The sequence below is a fragment of the Rhinolophus sinicus genome, linkage group LG04 (genome assembly GCF_036562045.2).
Source record: "Rhinolophus sinicus isolate RSC01 linkage group LG04, ASM3656204v1, whole genome shotgun sequence".
Lineage (NCBI taxonomy): Eukaryota > Metazoa > Chordata > Mammalia > Chiroptera > Rhinolophidae > Rhinolophus > Rhinolophus sinicus.
The window spans coordinates 183,129,637-183,148,512 of NC_133754.1; the positions used below are offsets into that span (position 1 = coordinate 183,129,637).

The 18,876-nt window shown below is 55.0% G+C and overlaps 1 protein-coding gene across 5 annotated transcripts; it reads right to left on the reverse strand.

The window, feature by feature from the left end:
• Positions 1-103: 103 nt before the first annotated feature.
• Positions 104-16,977, reverse strand: SH3GLB2 (SH3 domain containing GRB2 like, endophilin B2). Of its 5 annotated transcripts, XM_019728794.2 has the most exons (12): positions 16,774-16,975; positions 12,375-12,516; positions 11,503-11,631; positions 7,032-7,165; positions 6,699-6,791; positions 4,430-4,492; positions 2,764-2,787; positions 2,210-2,299; positions 1,820-1,920; positions 1,530-1,544; positions 1,191-1,431; positions 104-846 (listed from the first exon to the last, which is right to left on the reverse strand). In XM_019728794.2, the coding sequence occupies exons 1-12, from the start codon at positions 16,834-16,836 to the stop codon at positions 739-741; spliced, it is 1,203 nt and encodes a 400-aa protein (XP_019584353.1). In that variant the 5' UTR covers positions 16,837-16,975; the 3' UTR covers positions 104-738. The 5 variants fall into 5 exon arrangements, with proteins under 5 accessions (XP_019584353.1, XP_074187264.1, XP_019584355.1 ...); XM_074331163.1 differs by lacking the exon at positions 2,764-2,787 and having other exon boundaries at positions 16,774-16,977; XM_019728796.2 differs by lacking the exon at positions 1,530-1,544.
• Between the last annotated feature and the right edge of the window lie 1,899 nt (positions 16,978-18,876).

Below are 18,876 nucleotides of genomic sequence, written 5' to 3' on the forward strand. Positions count from 1 at the left end.
CACTCAGGAGGAGGAACGCTGCAAGCGGGACGTCTTCCCCTCCCTCCCCCACCTCAGGGCCAGTCCCGTGAGGTCCACAACCCCTCCAGGAGCCCAGGCAACATGCACACGAAGAACAGTTTATTATTTGTCACTGGCTAGAAAGCAAGCAGACAGGCAGAGTAAAAAGATCAGTTAAAAAGTGAGTGTGAAGAGGTGCAGGCCGCAGCCACCATACTTGGCTTGAGCTGTAGGGCGCGAGGGGGAGGGTAGCACCGGGAGATGCTGCTCTGTGGCCCAGCCCTGCCTCTGCGGCCAGGCTCCCCTCTACTCCAGTTCAGAGGGGACAACACGCAGTCCCCGGGGCCTGCCACAGACCCACCTGCCCTTACCCCTTCGCTGCTTTGGCAACTGAAAGGCAGGTGCTCTTGCCAAAGGTGCACAGGGCTTCCTCAGGCCCTCTACGCTGAGCCACCATGGGCTGAGGCGCTGGGTGTCACAGCTGCGGCCGGCTCCTCCCTCCTTAGCAGGAGCTGGGAGGGCTGGGGTGCTCAGGGGACGCAGGCAGGGTCGGGGCTCCAGAACCAGGTCAGAAGCAGGGCTGGGGGAGGGGGCCCTCGCAGCTGATGACGGGCAAGGACAGGAAGGGGTTCGTTTCCCCACCCTGAACAGCGAGGGCACCAACAGACAAGACAAATGGCAGGACTGCGCCCGTCCTCTCCTGCCCAGGTCAGAGCAGGGGCCTGGGAGGGGTCCTGCTTAGCTGAGCAGTTCCAAGTAGGTGACAGGGACCCTGCCCTTCTTGTTGCCTCTCTCGCCAATGAGCCAGTCAGGGTCCATGCCAGGCAGGCTGTAGACAGTGATGAGCTGAAGAGGAGGGCAGAGAGGGACGTCACAGCCTGGCCAGGCTGCCAGAACTGGCCCGGGACTAAGTGGGGACAGAGTTGGGGTCCTCCCGTGATACCGGGGTACCTACACATCACCTCACCTGATAAACATGGCAGAGTAGCGACTGCTTCCTCAGGAGCAGAGCGGCCCCGAAGAGCCAGCCCACTCCCACTCCCCACTCCCGTTTCCTAGCTCCATACCCAGGGACCCTCAGAGCCTTGAAGACAGTGGTGTAGGGTCTGCAGGCCCCACGTCCCCAGTTCCGGTTCCCTGGCACGCCTATGCCCGCCCTTTCCCGCCATCCTTGTGGCACCCAGGCCCACCTCATCCGCCAGCAGGGCCAGCTCACTGCTGTCAGCTGCCTCGTAGTCATAAAGGACCCGGGCCTTACGGGTTCCGCTGGCGGGTGGAGCCACCTCCTCCAGGCAGAGCGCGGTCTCCCCTGGAGGGGCCAGGCCAGTCACAGAGGGCTCCACAGGCATGGTGGCTGCGGTGGTGGTGGGCGAGGTGCTGCTGAGGGGCGGGGAAGCGGGCTCTGTGGTGCCCACGAAGGTGCCTGGAAATCTGCAAAGAGAGGGCACATCTCAGTAGCTGGGAGCCACATCCAGCACCAGAACGGGAGCTGGGCCCACGGCGGAGGTGAGGAGACCCCGCTTACTTACATGGCTCCCTGGGAGCTGGCAGCATGAAAGGAAAAGTGAAGCAATGGGAAAAGGGAGATGCTCCAGGCCAGCCCTGCCACCCTCCCACCCCACACTCGAGAAACCGCTCGGAGGTCCCCAAGGCCAGCCACCTCACTGTCATCCAGAGAGGGTTCCGGACAGGCCGGGCTCAGTCGGTGGCCCTCTAACCCGCCCTGTGTGCTGTGGGGCTTTCTGAGCTTGGGAGGTTCTTGCCCGGGGGAGGATGGGCTGCTCATGGGGCCTGGGAGCCAGGGGACCCCAGTGGGCACCTGCCCAGCTGTTTCTGTAGGTCCAGCATGTGGCGGTAGCACTGTGCGTAGTACGTTGTCTGGGACTCGACGAACTCATGGAGGCAGCGAAGGTGGTTCACCTGTGGCAAGAGGCCCAGTGGTGATGGGACAGGAGGTGTCGGGATGAAACATCCCACCTCCAGCCCGTCCTCGGCCGGAGCCTGGCCCACCATTTCAGTGGCTTGTGGCCCAGCCTCTTGCTCCTTGGGGGAGGAGAGCAGTTCCCACCTTTGGGACTTGCTCCCCCCACGCTAAATTCCTCCTCATGGAGCACAGGCCTTCCCCACCTGCTTCCAGGTTCATTCATGCCTCATTATGGACGAGGTCCGTGGGGACCCGAGGGGTGACAGGAGGAGGAACAGGACTCACGTGAGTGCTACTGATGCCCTCCAGCAGGAGACGGGTCACCTCTGCCTGCCGGTCAAACTCTGTCTGGGCAACTCGGAGCTCCTGCTCGGACTGGGAAGGGCGGGGTGAGAGTGTGAGGGCATCGCCCCCAGCTTCCCTCCCATCAGCCTCTCCTGTGCCTGGAGGCCCGCCCAAGGGTGGCCGCCTCCCCTCCGTGGCAGATGGCATGTGTCCCCTTGACTTCAGGCCTGGAACCCTGACCCCTCGAGGAGCTACAGCCCTGCCTGGAGCCCTGTGCCAGTTCCCTGACAGCAGTCACAGAGACAGGCCCTCAGGGATGGGCTTTCACACTCATTCACTGGCCCCTCTGACATCACCGTGCATCAGGGGAAAATCCAACCCAGTCGCCTCCAGGGGACCCACTGTGGAGGTCATCTCCCCACAAAGGGGAAGTGACAACCCTCACAGTGGCCCAGAACTAGAAACACACCTGAGCCCTGGGGCAGCAGCTATGCCTGGTCTCCCCCTCCCCACCCTCTCCAAGCCTCTTCTCCAAGCCCCCCAGCCCCACTCACCTTGTCCACCTCATCATTCCAGAGCTGCGGAGACCACACAGGGCCGGTCAGCGGGGGAAGGAGGGGGCACCGGTCAGCAGGGGACAGGAGGCGGGGGAGGCCAGCTGAACCCCAGAGCCTGTGCCCTGCCCCAGCTCCTCAGACTCCAAGCTCTTCCCCCCATACCCTCATTCCCTCCCGCAACCCCAGCAGAAGCTGAGGCTGGGCCGAGGCCTGGTGTGAGGGGCTCTGACGTCACAGTCCAGTCCAACATGCCACATGCAGGGCGGGGGGCAGCCAGCTGGTAAGTCCTGCTTGGGTTTCTCCTGTAGTGTAAGCCCCCAGGCACTGCGTGGGGTCTCAAGGGAAAGGAGCGTCCCTCACCCCACCCTGACACTCGGCTAATGCTGCTGGGCTGGGAGGCAGGGCTGTGTGACCCTGGGCCAGTCACTGAAGCTTTCTGTCCTTCGGCAGAGAAAGGCAGCCTTGTGCCTGAGTCACACTGGGGTTCAGTGGCAAAATAAAAAACCAGTATCCACCCTCCAGAATATTTCTCCTTCCACTCAACCCAGGAAGGAGGACAGGAAATGTGATCTAGAGCCTGGAGAAGAAAGACCCCCTCCTCCTGCCACCACTGAGGAGACCCATTTCTCCTGCCCAGTGCGGGAAAGGACGATAACCTGAAGTACGGAAAGCAAGACAAGGCCAGCCCTGAGGGCAGAGCTGTCCACCGCAGTACCAGTTAGGAAATCCTATCATGGGAGCCACCTCCATGTGTCCAGATGTAGGACGCCCAGCAAGAGGGGGCCTGGTGGGCTAAACTGGGGTTGACACCCCCGAGGGACGATGGCCCAGCCACTGAATGACACACGAATACACGCGGCAACATGCTTGACAGAGGTGAAGAAGAGCCAGAGGGTGTGTGTGGGAGGATGTCGCCCATGGAGGAGATGGAAGGACAGAGAAAAGGCAGAAAAAGGTGGTTGTGATGGGCATGATGGGATAGATGTGATCGGCCTCGTTCCCAAATTAAATGGTAAATGGCAAATATCTCAATAAAGCCGCAGAAGAAAAAAAGATGGTAAGACATTCAAAGTCTGCCCCGGGTCCCGCCCCACGCTCAGCTTCAGTCCTTCTCAGGTCACACCCTGGGCCAAACCTCTGGTCTTGGCACAACCTGCTCCTTCACCTCAGGGCACCCCCACTCCCCCTGCTCCTTCTCAAGGCCTCCTCACGCTCTTACGACACTGAGCAGATGTGCTACAAGGCAGCTGGATGAACAGCCATCCTTATCACCTGTCTAGAGGGGTCTGTCAACGTGTGGCAGGCCAGGCCCAGGCCTTCTCTCTGCCAGAGGCTGCACAAGGCCGGCAGTCATGGATGGTGAGTAGGGCCAGGGAGTCGTGCCTGCTTTGGGGGGGCGGGCAGGGTTGTGGAGGGGGCGGGCAGACTCTCAGGTCCACTGGATAGCTGCCGTCCTGACTTCACCACACTGCTCAGGGCAGCTGGTCCAGTCTCCACCTTCAGCACTTAGCGGGGAGAAGCAAGGCCAGCCCATGGTCACAGGGTAAGGGGACAGGCAGGCAGATGGAGCCTCTTGGGATATCTGGCTCCTGTTTGCTGTGTAGCAGGCCCCTCGGTGTAGGAGGGGTGGGTGGGAGGCCAGGGGTAGGGTGGGGACGCTTACCGCGGAGGCGCTGGCCGAGAGAATGTAATTACGAGGTCTAGTCTCCTGAAAGTCAGGCACCGTCTGGCGGGAACAGAGTTCATGGGGGGAGGGGTCACGCTGGGCCGGGGCTGGGCTGGAGCCAGGAGGCCGCGCCAGTCTCCCACAGGGAGATGCCAGAAACCCCTGGCTCCAGGGACAGGAGGCTACAGACAAATGCGTCACAGACTCCCTTCTCCCCACGCCCACCATCTAGAGAGGAGGTGGGCTTAGCGACCCGGGGAGTTGAGACAAAGGCCAGTGGGTGGACCACTGGGGAGACCAGGGGAGCAGATGCCACAAGGAGACAGCCTGCACCTGCCGTCACACACTTGCCTCTGAACAGGTCACGGACTGGATCCGGCCCCTGGCCCAGGGGTCATGGCCCACTCCTCCCTGGGCCATAGTCTCCCTCTGCCCGTTAGACCCAGGCTTCCAAACAAACCCCACCCGCCACAGCTTTCTCCATCCCAGAATCCCCCCACACCACATCTCTCGGTCCTGCAGCAAGGACCAGGCCCCTTCCCCACAAAGAAGGTGGACAGATGGATGCATGGATGGACAGTGACAGGCTTTCAACATTTGCAAAAAGCTGACTCACAGGCTCCAATGCCTGGTGTGTCTCCCCAAACAGAGGCTGCCCATCGTAAAGGCTCTGTTGGGGAGACCAGCTGCTTGCAAAATGCCCTGAGGACGTGCCCCGGGCCAGCCCTGGCCCTGCAGGCCCCAGGCCAGATGGGCAAACCAGAAGCAGCACAGCACGTGGGACAGGTATACTCACATCTCCCTCACACTGAGCCAAGTTACCCAAAGCAGAACAGAAAGGAACAAAAACAAAGAGTTAGTGAGACCACAGCGCAGGCGGGAGCAGGCCCCCCTGGCCCCAGCGGGAGGGGACACTAGGTGGACAGGCAGATGGACACACACAACCTGCCCTCTGGAAGGTGTCCTAAAGTGTGCGTGTGCATGTGTTAGAGGAGCAGGGGATAGGGAGCCACCTGCCAGGCTGTCCTCGGGGCATCGCCCTGGGCTGCCCTAGCTCTGGAGCGGGTGTCCGCGCCTAACCCAGAGGTTTGGGGCTGTCCGAGCCAACCCAGTGGAGAAGCGGTCGTGCCACTCCAGTGATTAACGAAAGGCTCCGCTGGCCTGGCTGCTAGAGGAAAAGCTTGTTCTGGCCAAATTTACTCCAGAGAGGTTGTCCAGCCCTGAGTGGCAGGGAGATTGGCCTGTCCAGGTGACTTAGAAAGGTCATCCCAATAGCCAGGGGTCACCCTACCCAACCTGCACAAGACTCCAGTGGCTGAGCCCCTGCCTCCAACCTGGACCCACACACCTAGATGCGCTGAGACCCTGCCCATGGTTCTGGCCAGAGGCAGTGCAGGCCCAGGCGCAGGCTCCACGGCCCCACATGGCCACCGCGTGAGAGGGGGCGCACGGAGGGTTTGGGGCCAGAACTCTCACAAGCAGCTGGGAGCCTGGGCTGAGCCGGGCCTTCCTTGGCTGAGAGCCTGGGCAGGTCCAGGTTTCCCCAGCCTGCCCGGGACCTGAGGAGATCTCCTCGAGCTGTGAGGTGGCCTTGGGGTTCCTGTGCCCCCGAGCAGCCTAGCATGCCACGAGTGTGCTCACCCTCGGGCCCGCTCTGCCACCCTGGTCTAGCCCCACTCGAATCGTCCCACACTGCGTCCCATCCAGGCAGAAGAGCCTCAGTGAGCTGAGAGTGAAGGGGCAGCTGAGACGGCCCAGTCTCATGGGGCTACCTGAACAGGCCCCTCAGACATGCTCTTGAGCGATCACGAGGTCCAGCCTGGGGTTCTCCACACCATCACAGGGGAACCTGAGCAAGGGCGCCCTGGGACCAGTGCTGGAGCAGTGGGTGTGGGAGTTAGTAAGGGGGAAGCCATGCCCGGGCAGAGCCAGGAACAGAGCCCAGCGTCCAGGGAGGGAGGGCAAGGGCATGCGAGAAACTCCAACTGTGCCTGTCTAGGGAGGCTGTGGGGTGCCCTGTGTCCAGGTCGGGGTACTGCTGGTCAGCCTGCCCCATAAATTTCTACCCTGGGACCCAGAGCTCTGGGCTGCAGGGTTCCCGGGGGTCGGGGCAGAGAAGTGTGACCCGAAGTGGCCAGCCCAGACCAGCGCCCCCTCCAGGCCTCTCCAGGCAGGGACAGGGGAGAGAGGTCATGCCAGGTCCCTTCACCGCTCCCCCTTGGCTCTAACCAGAGCTGGGGGGCGGCAGGCCAGCAGGGACGCTTACCGTGGCCTTGGCTTCTGCGGCCTTGGCCTTCTTCAGTCGTGCTTTGCAGGCATCCAGGTCAAGACGCCGGTTTTGGAGGAGCCGCCTCTCCTTCTGCAGGTGGAGAACAGGAAACAGTGAGTCCCTGGGGAGCCCTGGGAGACCCTGGGCTGTGGTGGGACTGGCCTATGGAGCCATCTGCTCAAGACAGGGAAACAGGCCCAGACAAGGAAAGTCATCCACTCCAGTTCACAAGAGCCATGTCTGGGGACGCCCCAGGAGTGCGGGGTTCCCAGCAAGGGAGGAGAGGGCTGCCATGGTTACAAGCAAGCAGAGTGGCCCAAGGTCCCTCACCGAGATGGTCTTCCAGTCCCCTTCTAGGAAGTTACGCAGGGGTGTGAGGAAGTTGATGGAGGCAGTGTGGATAAAATCCCGCTCTGCAGCTCCCAGGCGCTTCTCAGCTTCTGCCACCTTGGTCAGGGTCTTCCCTGAGAAAACAGAGTCGAAGATGAGGAGAAGGGTCAAGCTGAGGCTGCTCTGACCCCAGGAAGTAGTGGGGAGTTTGGAAAGAGACGTGCTAAAGAGGCAAGTGCAAGGATGCTAAGTGCAGAAATGCTGGCCTGGAAAACGTGGGAGCAATCTACATATCCATCACTCGGGGACTGACGAATACATAGTGGGACATTCAAAAAATGGAACCTTACACTGCCATTAAAAAGACTGGGGTGGGGGGGTAAGAGGTTTGCAATAAAAGAGAAAGGAGCTCAACAAATCCACTCCCCCAAAAGCAACAGTAAAACCAGACAGAGCTGTCAAAAACAACTCCTCTCTGGACTCCGGAAATTGACTAGCAGCAAGCACTAAATTGAGAAGCATTTATTCTAGAACTACCAGACTTTGGCAGAAACAATGGGAGCCTGTGGCTTTTTAGCCCAGGGTTGCTCCCACCTCCTCAACCTCTGTGATGCTGTAGCTCTACCACACAAGGCAGGGCAAGCCCTGAGCCTGGCAAGTCCGCTGCGGAAGGGGGCTGACTTGGTTTGGGCTGGAGCGCAGAAAAACCCACGGACACTGTCGAAAAGAACAGTAAACTCAGTAGCAAGTGATTGGTACAGGCCAACATCACAGCTAACTTGAAGTTGGAATGCTGGTGGGAACAAGCACCAGACCTGCCAGAAATCTCACAGGCGATCCGGGAAACAAGATAGTCATGGCGGGCCTTGATGAACTTCCAGAAACCTCTGGTGCCCTGGAAGGCTTTGCATGTGTATAGCAGGCTCAGGAGATACTGGAGAGAACCCCAGCTGTCTTCTCGCCCTTGGCTGAGCAGGACGCTGTGCACACTCACAAAGCGAGCGCCGGGCAGACTTGTAAACGACCCTGACTGAGTGCCCCAGCCCACGCACAGTGCACCAGGACAGCCTCCCTGGTGCCCTGTTAAGCACAAGCTCTGACCGGTCACTGACTGACCACTAACACAGGCTGACCTAGAAGCAACCTCTAGGAAGCTAGGCTGAAAAATAAAAAGAATCATTAAAAGAAAAAAAAGGCAGAGACATCAGCAGCTGCATAGTGCAGGGGCACAGACTCTAAACAATGAGCTCAGGCAAGTCTCTAAACAAACAAACAAGCAAACAGCAATAACAACCCCAGGGGGATCAGATTCCAGAGCCACTATGTTATCTAAAATGTGCAGATTCAACAGAGTACTATGAAGCATGCAAAGAAATAGGTAAGTATGTACAGTCAATACACAGGAGAAAATAATAATCAACAGACGGTGTCTCCAAGGAGGCCCAGATGTTAGACTTAGTGGACAAAGACTTCCCAGCAGCTATTACAAATATGGTGTTAAAAAAAAGAACAGAAATCATGTTAAAAGAATTAAAGGAAAATATAACAAATGACTTATCAAATAAAAAATATCAGTAAAGAGATGAAATTTACAAAAAAAAAAAAAAGAAAATTCGGGAGTTGAAAAGTACAATGACTGATATGGCAAATTCACTAGAAGGGCTCAAAGTCAGTTTGAGCTGGCAGGAGGAAAAAATCAGCAACTTTGAAGAAAGAGCAATAGAGATGCTCTAATCTGAAGAACAGAAAGAAAAATGACAGAGCCTCAGAGACCTACGGGGATACTATCAAGCAAACCAACATATGAGTGAGTAATAGGAGTCCCAGAAGAGAAATGAAAAGGGGCAGAAAAAATATTTGAAGAAATAGTAGCCAAAAATGGGCTGAATTTCATGAAAAGCATGAATCTACATATCCAAGAAATTCAACAAATCCAAAATAGGATAAACACAAAGAGATCCACCACTAAGACATCTTAGCCAAACTGTTGAAATATAAAGACAAAAAGTCTCGAAAGAAGCGAGAGAAGAGTGACTTATCACATATGAAAGCCACAGTAAGATTAACAAAGGACTTCTCAGCAGAAATAGTGGAGGCCAGACAGCACTGAGATGATATATTCAGAGTGATGAAAGGAAAAAACTCTCATCCAAGAGTCTACAGACAGCAAAACTGTCCTAAAAGTGAATGCAAAATACACTCCCAGATAAACAAGACTGGAAGAATTCATTGTTAGCAGACCTGCCGTGGACCTCAGGATCAAAGGAAATGACACCAGATGGTAACTTGAATCCGTATAAAGAAAAAGGAGCACCGGTAAAGGTAATTACATAGGCAACTATAAAAGACAATATCATTTTTTTCTCTTTTCTTAACTGATTTAGAAGGCATAACACAATAATTATAAAATTGTACTGTTGACTTTACAAGATATAAAGATGGAATATGTATGATGATAAGAGCAAAAAGGACAAGGGAGGAAATGGAGTATATTGGAACAATTTCTATATTTTACTCGAGTCAAGTTAGTATTACTCTTAAATAGTGATAAGATAAAATGCGCATTGTAATTCACGCTGTGAAACTATCAAGAAAAAAATTTTAACGTAAAAAAAGTAACAAAAATTAAAATATTACATTAGAAAATATCTATTTAACACAAAAGAAGGCAGTAAAGGAGGAACAGATGAACAAAAACGACCTGAGACACAGAGAAAACAGTAACAAAATGGCATATGTAAATCCAACCACACCAACAATTACATTAAATGTAAAAGGATCAAACACTCCAAACAAAAGGCAAATATTGTCAGAGTGGATTTTTAAAAAAGGTCCAACCGGATGCGGTCTATGAGATGCACTTTGGACTTAAAGACATACATTGAGTGAAAATAAGATAGGACAGCAAAATAGTAACCATATGTCATGCAAATAGTAACCAGAAGAGAGCAGGAGTGGCTGTACTACTATCAGATAAAATGGACAGTAAGACAAAAAAAAAAGTTACAGAGACAAAGAGCAGCATCTCATAATAAAAGACTCAGTGCATCAGGAAGATATACAATCATGAACATGGAGACCTAATACAGAGCTCCAAAATGTATGAAGCGAACACTGACAGACTGAAGACAGAGGAGACAATTCAACAGAAATAGTTAAAGCCTTCAACATTCTCAGTAATGGACAGGACGAGACAAAATCGGCAAGTTCGTGGAAGACCTGAAAACACCAGCGACCACTCTGGCCTGACTGACATCTCTACAGCCCTACGCTACGACGTCACACTCATCTTCTCACGTGAACACGGAGCATTCTCCAGGAGAAACCACGTTCCAGGCCATAAACAAGTCTTAATACATGTAAAAGGACTACAATCATACCAAGTATGGTCTCTGACCAAAGTGAAATTAGATGAGAAATCAACAACAGAGGGAAACTTGGAAAATCCACAAATGTCTGGAAAGCAAACACCACCCCACTGGTGGGAACGTAAAAATCACACAGCCACTTTGAAAAAGAGTTCGGTGATTTCTTAACAAGTGAAACAAATTTACCACATGACCCAGCAATTCCATTTCTAGGTATATACCCAGGAGAAGTGAAAATGTGTCCTCACAAAGGCTTGTGTGCAAATATTTATAGGGAAACAACCCCAATGCCTATCAAATGGTGAAGGATAAAGGAAATGTGGTGTATCCGTGCAATGAAATGCTGTTCAGCAATAAAAAAGGAATGAAACCCTAAGAGACACGCTACAACAGGGGCGAACCTCAAAGATTATGCTAGCTTAAAGAATCCAGATACTAAAAAAAAAAAATACATTTACCTGAAACTACAAAAAAAACAAAAACAAACAAAACCCCACAATTATGCGATTCCCTTTATATGAAACATTGAGACCAGGCACATGTATAGGACCACAAAGCACATGAGTGGTTGGCTGGGGATGGGAATAGAGACTGACTATAAGTAGACACAAAGGATTTTTTGTGGGTGATAGAAATGTTCCTTAAATTGGATTGGGGGGATGTTTGTGCAACTCTAAATTTACTAAAAATCACTGAATTGCACATTTAAAACAGGTGCAGTTTACGGCTTACAAATTGTACCTCAAACCTTTTTAAGAATTACAAAAATAAAGACTGAGGTGGCTCTGTAACTGCTCCTGTGAACAGACATCTAAAATGCAATGCGAAGTTTAACAACCAAGTAACAGAACAGACACACACCACGATCCCATTAAAAAATGCACACAAACCAAAACCGGTTAAGAGAGACCTCCATTTTTTTTTACTCTGTTTTCATCTCCCCTGTTTGAGGTTTTTACAAATAGAATGAATTCAGGTATTATAGGTGTAATTAAAAAGACAAAGGAAGGAAGGGAGGGGGAGAGAGGAAAATGAGAGAGCAAGAGACCAAGACCTGGCTGTCAGGCCCCATGGGGGCCTGAGGGCCTGGGTGCCTGGCTCACCGTAGGGAGTGGTGGGCCCCAGCTCACTGGCCGCTTCTGCCATATACTGAGCCAGCAGCTCCCCGTTGGTGACTCGCGAAGGTACCTTCCTGTCCAGCTTCTCATACAGGAACTCCTCCACTCGGGCACCTGCGGGGCAGACAGAAGCCAAGTCACAAGGCTCTTTGGTCCAACCCAAAGATAAAACCCATAGTGACAGACGAGGGCCTGGCCACAACATCACTGAGCCTGGTGACTTCCAGAATGTTCTCTCATGGATGCCCACTTCATTCCTGTGAAACTGGCCCTCGAACCTGTGGAACCACTCACTCTGGAGAGGAGGAAGTCGGCTCAGAGACAAGTAGTGCCTGCCCCAGGTCCCACAGCGTGGGGTGACGGGCCCAAAGTCAAGGCCCCCCCACTTTTCCCTCCTTACAACATGGCTTCACAGAACATAACACACATACGAACACCGCTGGCCCTGCACACAGTGGACTTACAGGCAGACTTACCAGCATCTCCACCCCGACGCCCTCTGTTCCCACAGGCTCCCCCCTGCAGTTTGCTTCTGCTGGCTCCGTGCTCCGGTGTGACTCCGGGCAAGCCCTCTCCCATCTGTAACCCCACTGGTGTTTTGCCTGCCTCTTCTCCCAAGTGTGTTTCCGTTTCTAGGCATTTCTTTAACTCTGTGCAAAACTTAGCATTTCCACTGCCCCCGAGAGTGCATCTTAGAGCCCAGCACTGACTCTGCTATTTTCTTTCATTGGGACCCCCCCAAAGCAGCCTTAAGCCCCAAAAGTCCAACCCAAATCTCACCCACGGCTCAGTCCCACCTGTGAGGCTCGGCCACCAGCTTCCTGCCCTCACCCCAGGAGCAGCCCCAGTCCACTCACTGGGGTTAGGCTGCAGCAGCACCTCCGTCTGCCTCAGGATTTTCTCCGTCCAATTCTTGGTGCTGTCTGCCCGGGCCAGAAGGTTCTCAAAATGGGCATCAAGCTCGGTCTTCTCGGCCTGGCCGAACTTCTCTTCTGTGAACTGTGTGGGGTCCGGGCTCAGAGAGGGTGGAATGGAGGACTCCTCCTATCCCGCCCACCCACCCCTTCCCCACAGCTGGAACCCAGGCCCCGAGGTCAAGAAACCTGCTGCCTCCAGCTTGCTCTGCAACCTGATCGAGTCAGGGCCCTGCTCCAGGCCTTGGTTTCCCCTCTGTGAACCAGAGTTTGGGGATCACGGCTTCTTTTGGAAATCCAATGAAAGCTATAGATCCCTTTCCCCAAAATAAAGCACATTTATACAAAATCTGGCTCACAACTTAGAGGCATAAGGAACCCTTGGGGACCCATCGCAAAGGGTCCTCCGAGTCTTACTCTGAAGGAAAGTACTGGGTAGAAAGTGCTCAGGGAACAGATGGCACACAAAGCAAGGTCTGGGGTTACTGGAGGCTCAGTGGGGGGTTGGGAGCCCCTGCGGGGTGTGGGGGACGCCAGGGGAATGAATGGTCCCTGATCTTAGAGTCTCAGTTCTGCTACTGATGAGCTTTGTGACCCTGGGAAAGTGGCTTTGCAGGAAACGCATCAGTTTGCTGAGCTGAAAAATGAGGATAATAAGTCACAGCAGCCCCTTCATAGGTTGTGAGGGTGAAATAAGGTAGACGTGGGTAAGACGTGAAGGCCAAAGTCTGGCAGGGGGTCGCTGTTCCACGTGAGGTGCTCTGCTCCTGTTAAGAGCTGATGGCATGAGAGACAGCTGGGAAGGAAGGAGCGTGTGGGCGGAAGACCACATGGCTGGCCTCTGGTCACCTGGTGTGGTGGACGGGGAACACCGCCAGCCCATGGGAGCCAACTCAGCACACCCAGGGCCCAGAAAGCTCAGAAGCTCCACCCCAAGGCCAGGCAGGAACCAGGATGTCACATGGGTCCCCCACTAGAGCTGGCCGAAGCCATGTGGGTCACGGAGGAACAACCAGAAACCAGCCCAAGTCCTGGCCCCTCTAATCTAGGAGGGCCCTTGGACAAATGTCCCCATTTTCCAAACAGGGATGCCAAGGCCTTCCCCAGCCAGAAGAAACAGCCTATTCAAGATCACAACCAAACAGCGAAAAGGTGAACACTGCAGGAATAAGATCAGTAATAACAACAAATACAGGTGACTGTCTCTGCGGCCCAACCCTATGCTGAGGGCTTTATACTGATAACCCATCCATAACTCCAGCAGCCCTCCAAGGAAGGTCAGGCCAGGTTTCCCATTTTACAGATGATGCCACTGAGGCTGAGCAAGGGGCAGGCAGTGCTGGAGTCAGGGTCACTGTAGACTGGGGTCTGGAGGCCCTTCCCACACTATTTGGCAGCGATGAATTATCCAGAGAGCAAGGACAGCTCTGGCTGCAGGGCGTGGGAGGCGGCCACCAATAGTCATGCAGCTGGTCAGGCTGCTGGGCAGCCATCAATTATGCAGCAGGGCTTGGGTTTCTCCCTGCAGGGCTGGGCGGGCCTGGGTGACAGCCTGCAGCTCCCCACTCGGGACCAGCTGCTCCTGGCCTCCTCCGACCTCGCCCCACTCCTCATCCTCCTCATCTTCCCCAAACTGAGGCCTCCCGCAGCCAGGCTCTGGACAGGCCTCACCACCCAGCCCTTTGAGGCGGTGGCATTAGCCCCATTTTCCAGTTGAGGAAACCAAGGCACAGAGAGGCAGTACCTCTCTGGTCCTCAGTTTCCCACCTGGAGAATGGGGATAACAGGACCTATCTGACAGAATATGCTTAGACACGGTATAGGTCTGATTAATGTTAGCTAGTGTCTTCATCATCACCATTAATAAAAGGCCTCCTTCAGGTCCCTCCTGGGCTCTTAGGAGCTACCTAAGGACCTCCTTACCCCAATGGTACCAGTCACTCCAGTTTAGGTGACACGCACCTTAGCATCTCCCTGCCTTACCAGGGTTAATGGCAGTCCTCCCCCCGAGCCTCCTGGCCACCGGTCCCTGATACCCCACGCCTGCCCAGGTTCAAAGTCCTACCAGGCTTTCCCCATGTCTTGGGCATCCATCCCATGTCCACGGCTGCCTGCCTGGCTCGGATGATGACCATGGCATTGCCTCCCGGGTTTGTATTATTAGGACTTCTCCTATTACTATTACTGCAGTTACTACTAATAGTATTAGTACCGTCACTTCCACTGCCCATCCCACCCCCACTGGCATCTTAGGTTTTCCTGCCTCAATGCCCTTAGCTGGGCTGTTCCCACCCTGGACCAACTTCACAAACCCCTCCTGACTTTGGAGGCACAGTTCAGGGACTAGGAAGGCATCCCAGGATCACTCATGCAAAAGGGTCCTGCCCTCCAGATTCTTTCGCAGGGCCCAGGTCTGGTTCCCTACCGGATGGGAGTGCGGTGAGACTCTAAAGGCGTCCCCGGTACACAGAGGGTCTGAGGGCTTCCCCAGCATGTCCCGGGACCTATACAGAGGAGCTGCCCACACGTTGATACTAACGCCCGCCCCCCACCCTTCCTGGCTGACTCGGATCCCGGGCAGACTGGCTTCGGGTGGGTCCCTGGAAGCTCCTCTCCTGCTCAGTTCACATTTCAGGCCCCTCTCTCCTCTGGCCTGCCACCCTGCCCCATTCCGGCCCAGTGCTTCAGAGGCTGCTGCTTGCAGCCTGAAGCTGCTCCCTGTGAGATGGCAGCAGTAGGGGGTGGGCGAGCACAGCCAGAGAAAACCTCTATTTATAAAGCTTCCAGCTCCCTCCTCCACCCTGGAGGCTGGGGCCTGGGCGCTGGCTCCCACTCCAGTATGGGCAACCCAATGGGCCTGCCCACACCGGGCGAAGCAAGACCACAGGGCCCAAGCCTCCCCACGCCCAGGCTCTGCAGGCCCTGGCCAGGTCAGGTGCCGGAGCCCCACAGTAGCAGGAAACCAGATCAAGTTCTTCCCAGATGTGCGAGATAGTACGGTTGCCATACCAACACTGGGGAGGATTCCCTGCCTTCCAGATGGACCGGGGCTGTCCCAGGGGGCTGTCCCAGGGAGTCCGGGGTCCTGGCATTCCCACTAGGGCTGGGGTCACCCACAGGGCTGGGAACACCCAGCAGCAAATCCTCAATCGGACACTGTGCTTTCTAGTAAACATGGCAACATGGGCTTCCGAGAGACGGTCTGGAGCTGGGCTCCTCCAGAGAACCAACAACACGGCAAGGACGGACAAACACAGGACCTGTTCCCAGAGCACTGCTACCGGATGCCTCGGGAGCAGACTGGTGTTACACCCGATTGACAGGAGATATGGAGGCTCGCAGAGACGTGACTTGCTCAAGGTCACATGCTGCATGAGTATAATATCAACCACATTACCTCCAATAGTGAGCCTGCCTTTAGTGAACTCAGACACGCACAGCGCCACAGAACCCTCACAGCCATCCTCGGAGAGAGGGATTGCTAATCCCATATTTCAGATTGAAAAACTGAGGCCCAGAGAGGCGAAGTCCCTTCCCCAGAGTCACAAGAGGGAGCATCCAAGCCTACAGCTAACTCTAGGTCTTCACCATTACATTCAGCTGCCTCAGTTTCTTGCTCTGCCTCCAAGTGAATAGGACTTGTTCCAATCCCAGCATCACTGGCCTGGACAGCCTCCCAAGGAGGGCCAGCTGCCAGCCCTTTCCCCATTCCCCAGGCCTGGGCAAATAAGAGGAAACAAGCCTCCCAGGGAGCAGAAAGGAAATAACTCCAGCCCTCCTGGCTTCCGGACTGACTATCCAAGCGTGTAAAAGGGACATGGGGGAACCATGGTACCACCAGCCCATTGCACAGGTGCGGAGACTGAGGCTCAGAGCAGGGGTCGTGGCGGATGCATGAGTCCTTGTGCTTGGGACTCAGCCTCCAAAGGCCTGCCGGGAGCCAGAGTCACTACTGCACAAGGGCAGGGAGGCAGGCCCGCTTGGTGCCCTCTCCGCTCCTCAGCAGAGTTCCCACCGGGTCCAGGGCAGCTGGGTAAACCCGGCCGGTCAAAATGGTGGACACTAATAGCTCCACCGCAAGCAACAGGGCAGAGGCCCGGCTCGGTCCCCAGCACCGGGCCACGCCGAGGGTGCGGCTTGGCCGGCCGCCCGGGGCTCTTTCTCCCGGGCAGCGCAGGAGTAGGGGATGTGGAGGGCTGGGATGTCCGCGAAAGGGAGAACAGGGCGGCAGCCTCGAAGGGCTTCCCTGGCGCCCCGGAATCTGCTGCAGGGATGCTACCGTCCCGTCCCACATCCGGGCCCCAGAAGCCGGCCGCGCGGGGCCCAGGGCGCACGGCCTCACCTGCACCGCCCGGGTGAAGAAGATGCCCGCGTCCGACGCCAGCTTCTTCATGTTGAAGTCCATGGCGCGCCGCACGGCCGGCCGCGCCCGGCCCCAGCGAAGCCTGGCGCCCCCCGCCCGCCGCCGTCTGCCCGTACCCCGCCCACCTGCTGCCGGTGCGCCCGCCCTCAGTGCGCCCTCCCGCCTGCCACCGCCACCGCCGCCACCACCGCAGCCACCGCCGAGCTGGCCCGAGCGCGCAGGGCGGGGCGCCGAGTGCGACGGGAGGAGCCTCGGAGCGAGGTGGGGCGGGGCGGAGTGGCCGAGCTGGATGCTGCTCGCTGCCGCCCCCTACGACCTCCGCCCGCCGCCTGGCCGGTATGTCTTGCTGCCTCGTCTTCTAGCCCCTCGCCCATTTGTGCCTCTTCAGCTCCTTTTGTCCATTCTCACACCCCTCGTTTGCTAGGCCCTCTAGCTCCCTACTTCTCGGCCTCTTTTGCCCTGGGTCTCTTTGCACCGCCCACCACCACCACCTTGACCTCTCCCGCACCCCTCTTCTGCCCCTGACCATGGTGACACAAAGGACAACTGAACCAGGAGACAGGCTAGCTGGGACTCTCGTTCTTCCACCGCTTGGGAAGAGTTGGCTTGTTCGTCTCCCGGAAGTCTTCTGGGTCCCCAAAGTTGGTGGAGGATGTGTGGAGGGGTTACAGTGAGGAAGGGAAGAAAGGGGGGGAGGCTTCGGTTCTGACCAGGAGAAGGAAGTGATTCCCTCGGATAATGGACATGCGCTGACCTTGAACCCAGCTCCTCACAGCCTCAGACAGGCAAGGGGATGGCCTGTATATACATTCCCCCTCCCACGGGGCTTGGAAAGAGGTTTATTAACTGTCTCCACCTGTTCTTGTTCCTGACCTCTAGTTCCTGTTCTTGTTCCTGACTCTCCTAGTCTTTTAACCTAATAGAGAGCTCTGGTCCCTCTGGTCCTGAACTGGTGCCCTTTCCTCCCTGTATTTGTTCCCTGGATGCCTGGCTTCGTTTATCTCCCTACACTTACCCAAGTTCCCCATCACCTACCCAGCCTGTCTGTGCAGGGTGAGCCTGGAATCTCCTGGGAGTTTGTTCATCCTGGTCCCACTTCCAGCCCTGGTTTTTTAAGTGCAGATGGGGCTCAGGCAGGTAAAGTTTTGAAAACCTTCCAGGTGATTTTGCACACTCCAGGTTCAGAACCGTTGATCTGAATTATTATGTGTTTGGAAGCATCGTCAACTTTCACGTCACTCACAAACCCGCAGTTCATCATCTCTATGTGTTTCTTTGTCTATTTCTATGTGTTCACTCTATTTCTATTCGTCTGTATTGATCATTGACTCATTTACCAGTGTCTGTCTATAGCTGACCATATTCTTTTAGCCAACATCTAGCTATGTCATCTTTCAACAGGCGTATGTCAATATAGTGGCATATCCATTGACTCAATAACTCACATTGAGCACTGTTAAATAAAAAAATATTTATAATCCTTGTTAAAGATGGTAAAGAAGACTTTATTCAAGAGAGACTAGTGCAGCATGGGTTTTGCAGTAGGGGAGAGATTAGGCTCAACTCCAAATACGATAAGGACAAATGGAGATTTATAGCCAAGGAGCAGGGTGGAGACAGTGGATAAAAAAATGACTAAGAGGAACATCAAGGCTAGCAGGATTCTTGTTGAAGGCAGACCAGGGTGATAAGCTATTAAGGGTGGAGAATGAGGAATTTGTTTAAATATGGAGGTGAAGCAGATACCAAGGATGAGGGATTTTTGCTAAACTGAATTATAAGGATTCTTGTTAAAACTGGACTCTACATGGATAGAGATGGAAGCTCAGGGTCAGGTACGGTTCAGCAGTGGGCTTGAAGCAGGGCCTGGTTGGTACCCCCACAGTAGAGGCTTCTCTGAGTCCCGGGCCTCACCTTTTCTTGACCTACCTATAGCTTAACAATAGATCAACCCCTTGTGGCGTGAGCTCGGAAGGTCCCCTGTCCCACCCAGTTCCCTGTTTTAGAAAATTACCCTGAAATTTAAGATGAATACCCTTAGGCTTCTTGATCACATCTCTGTGGTCTAGCATTCCTTTCAGG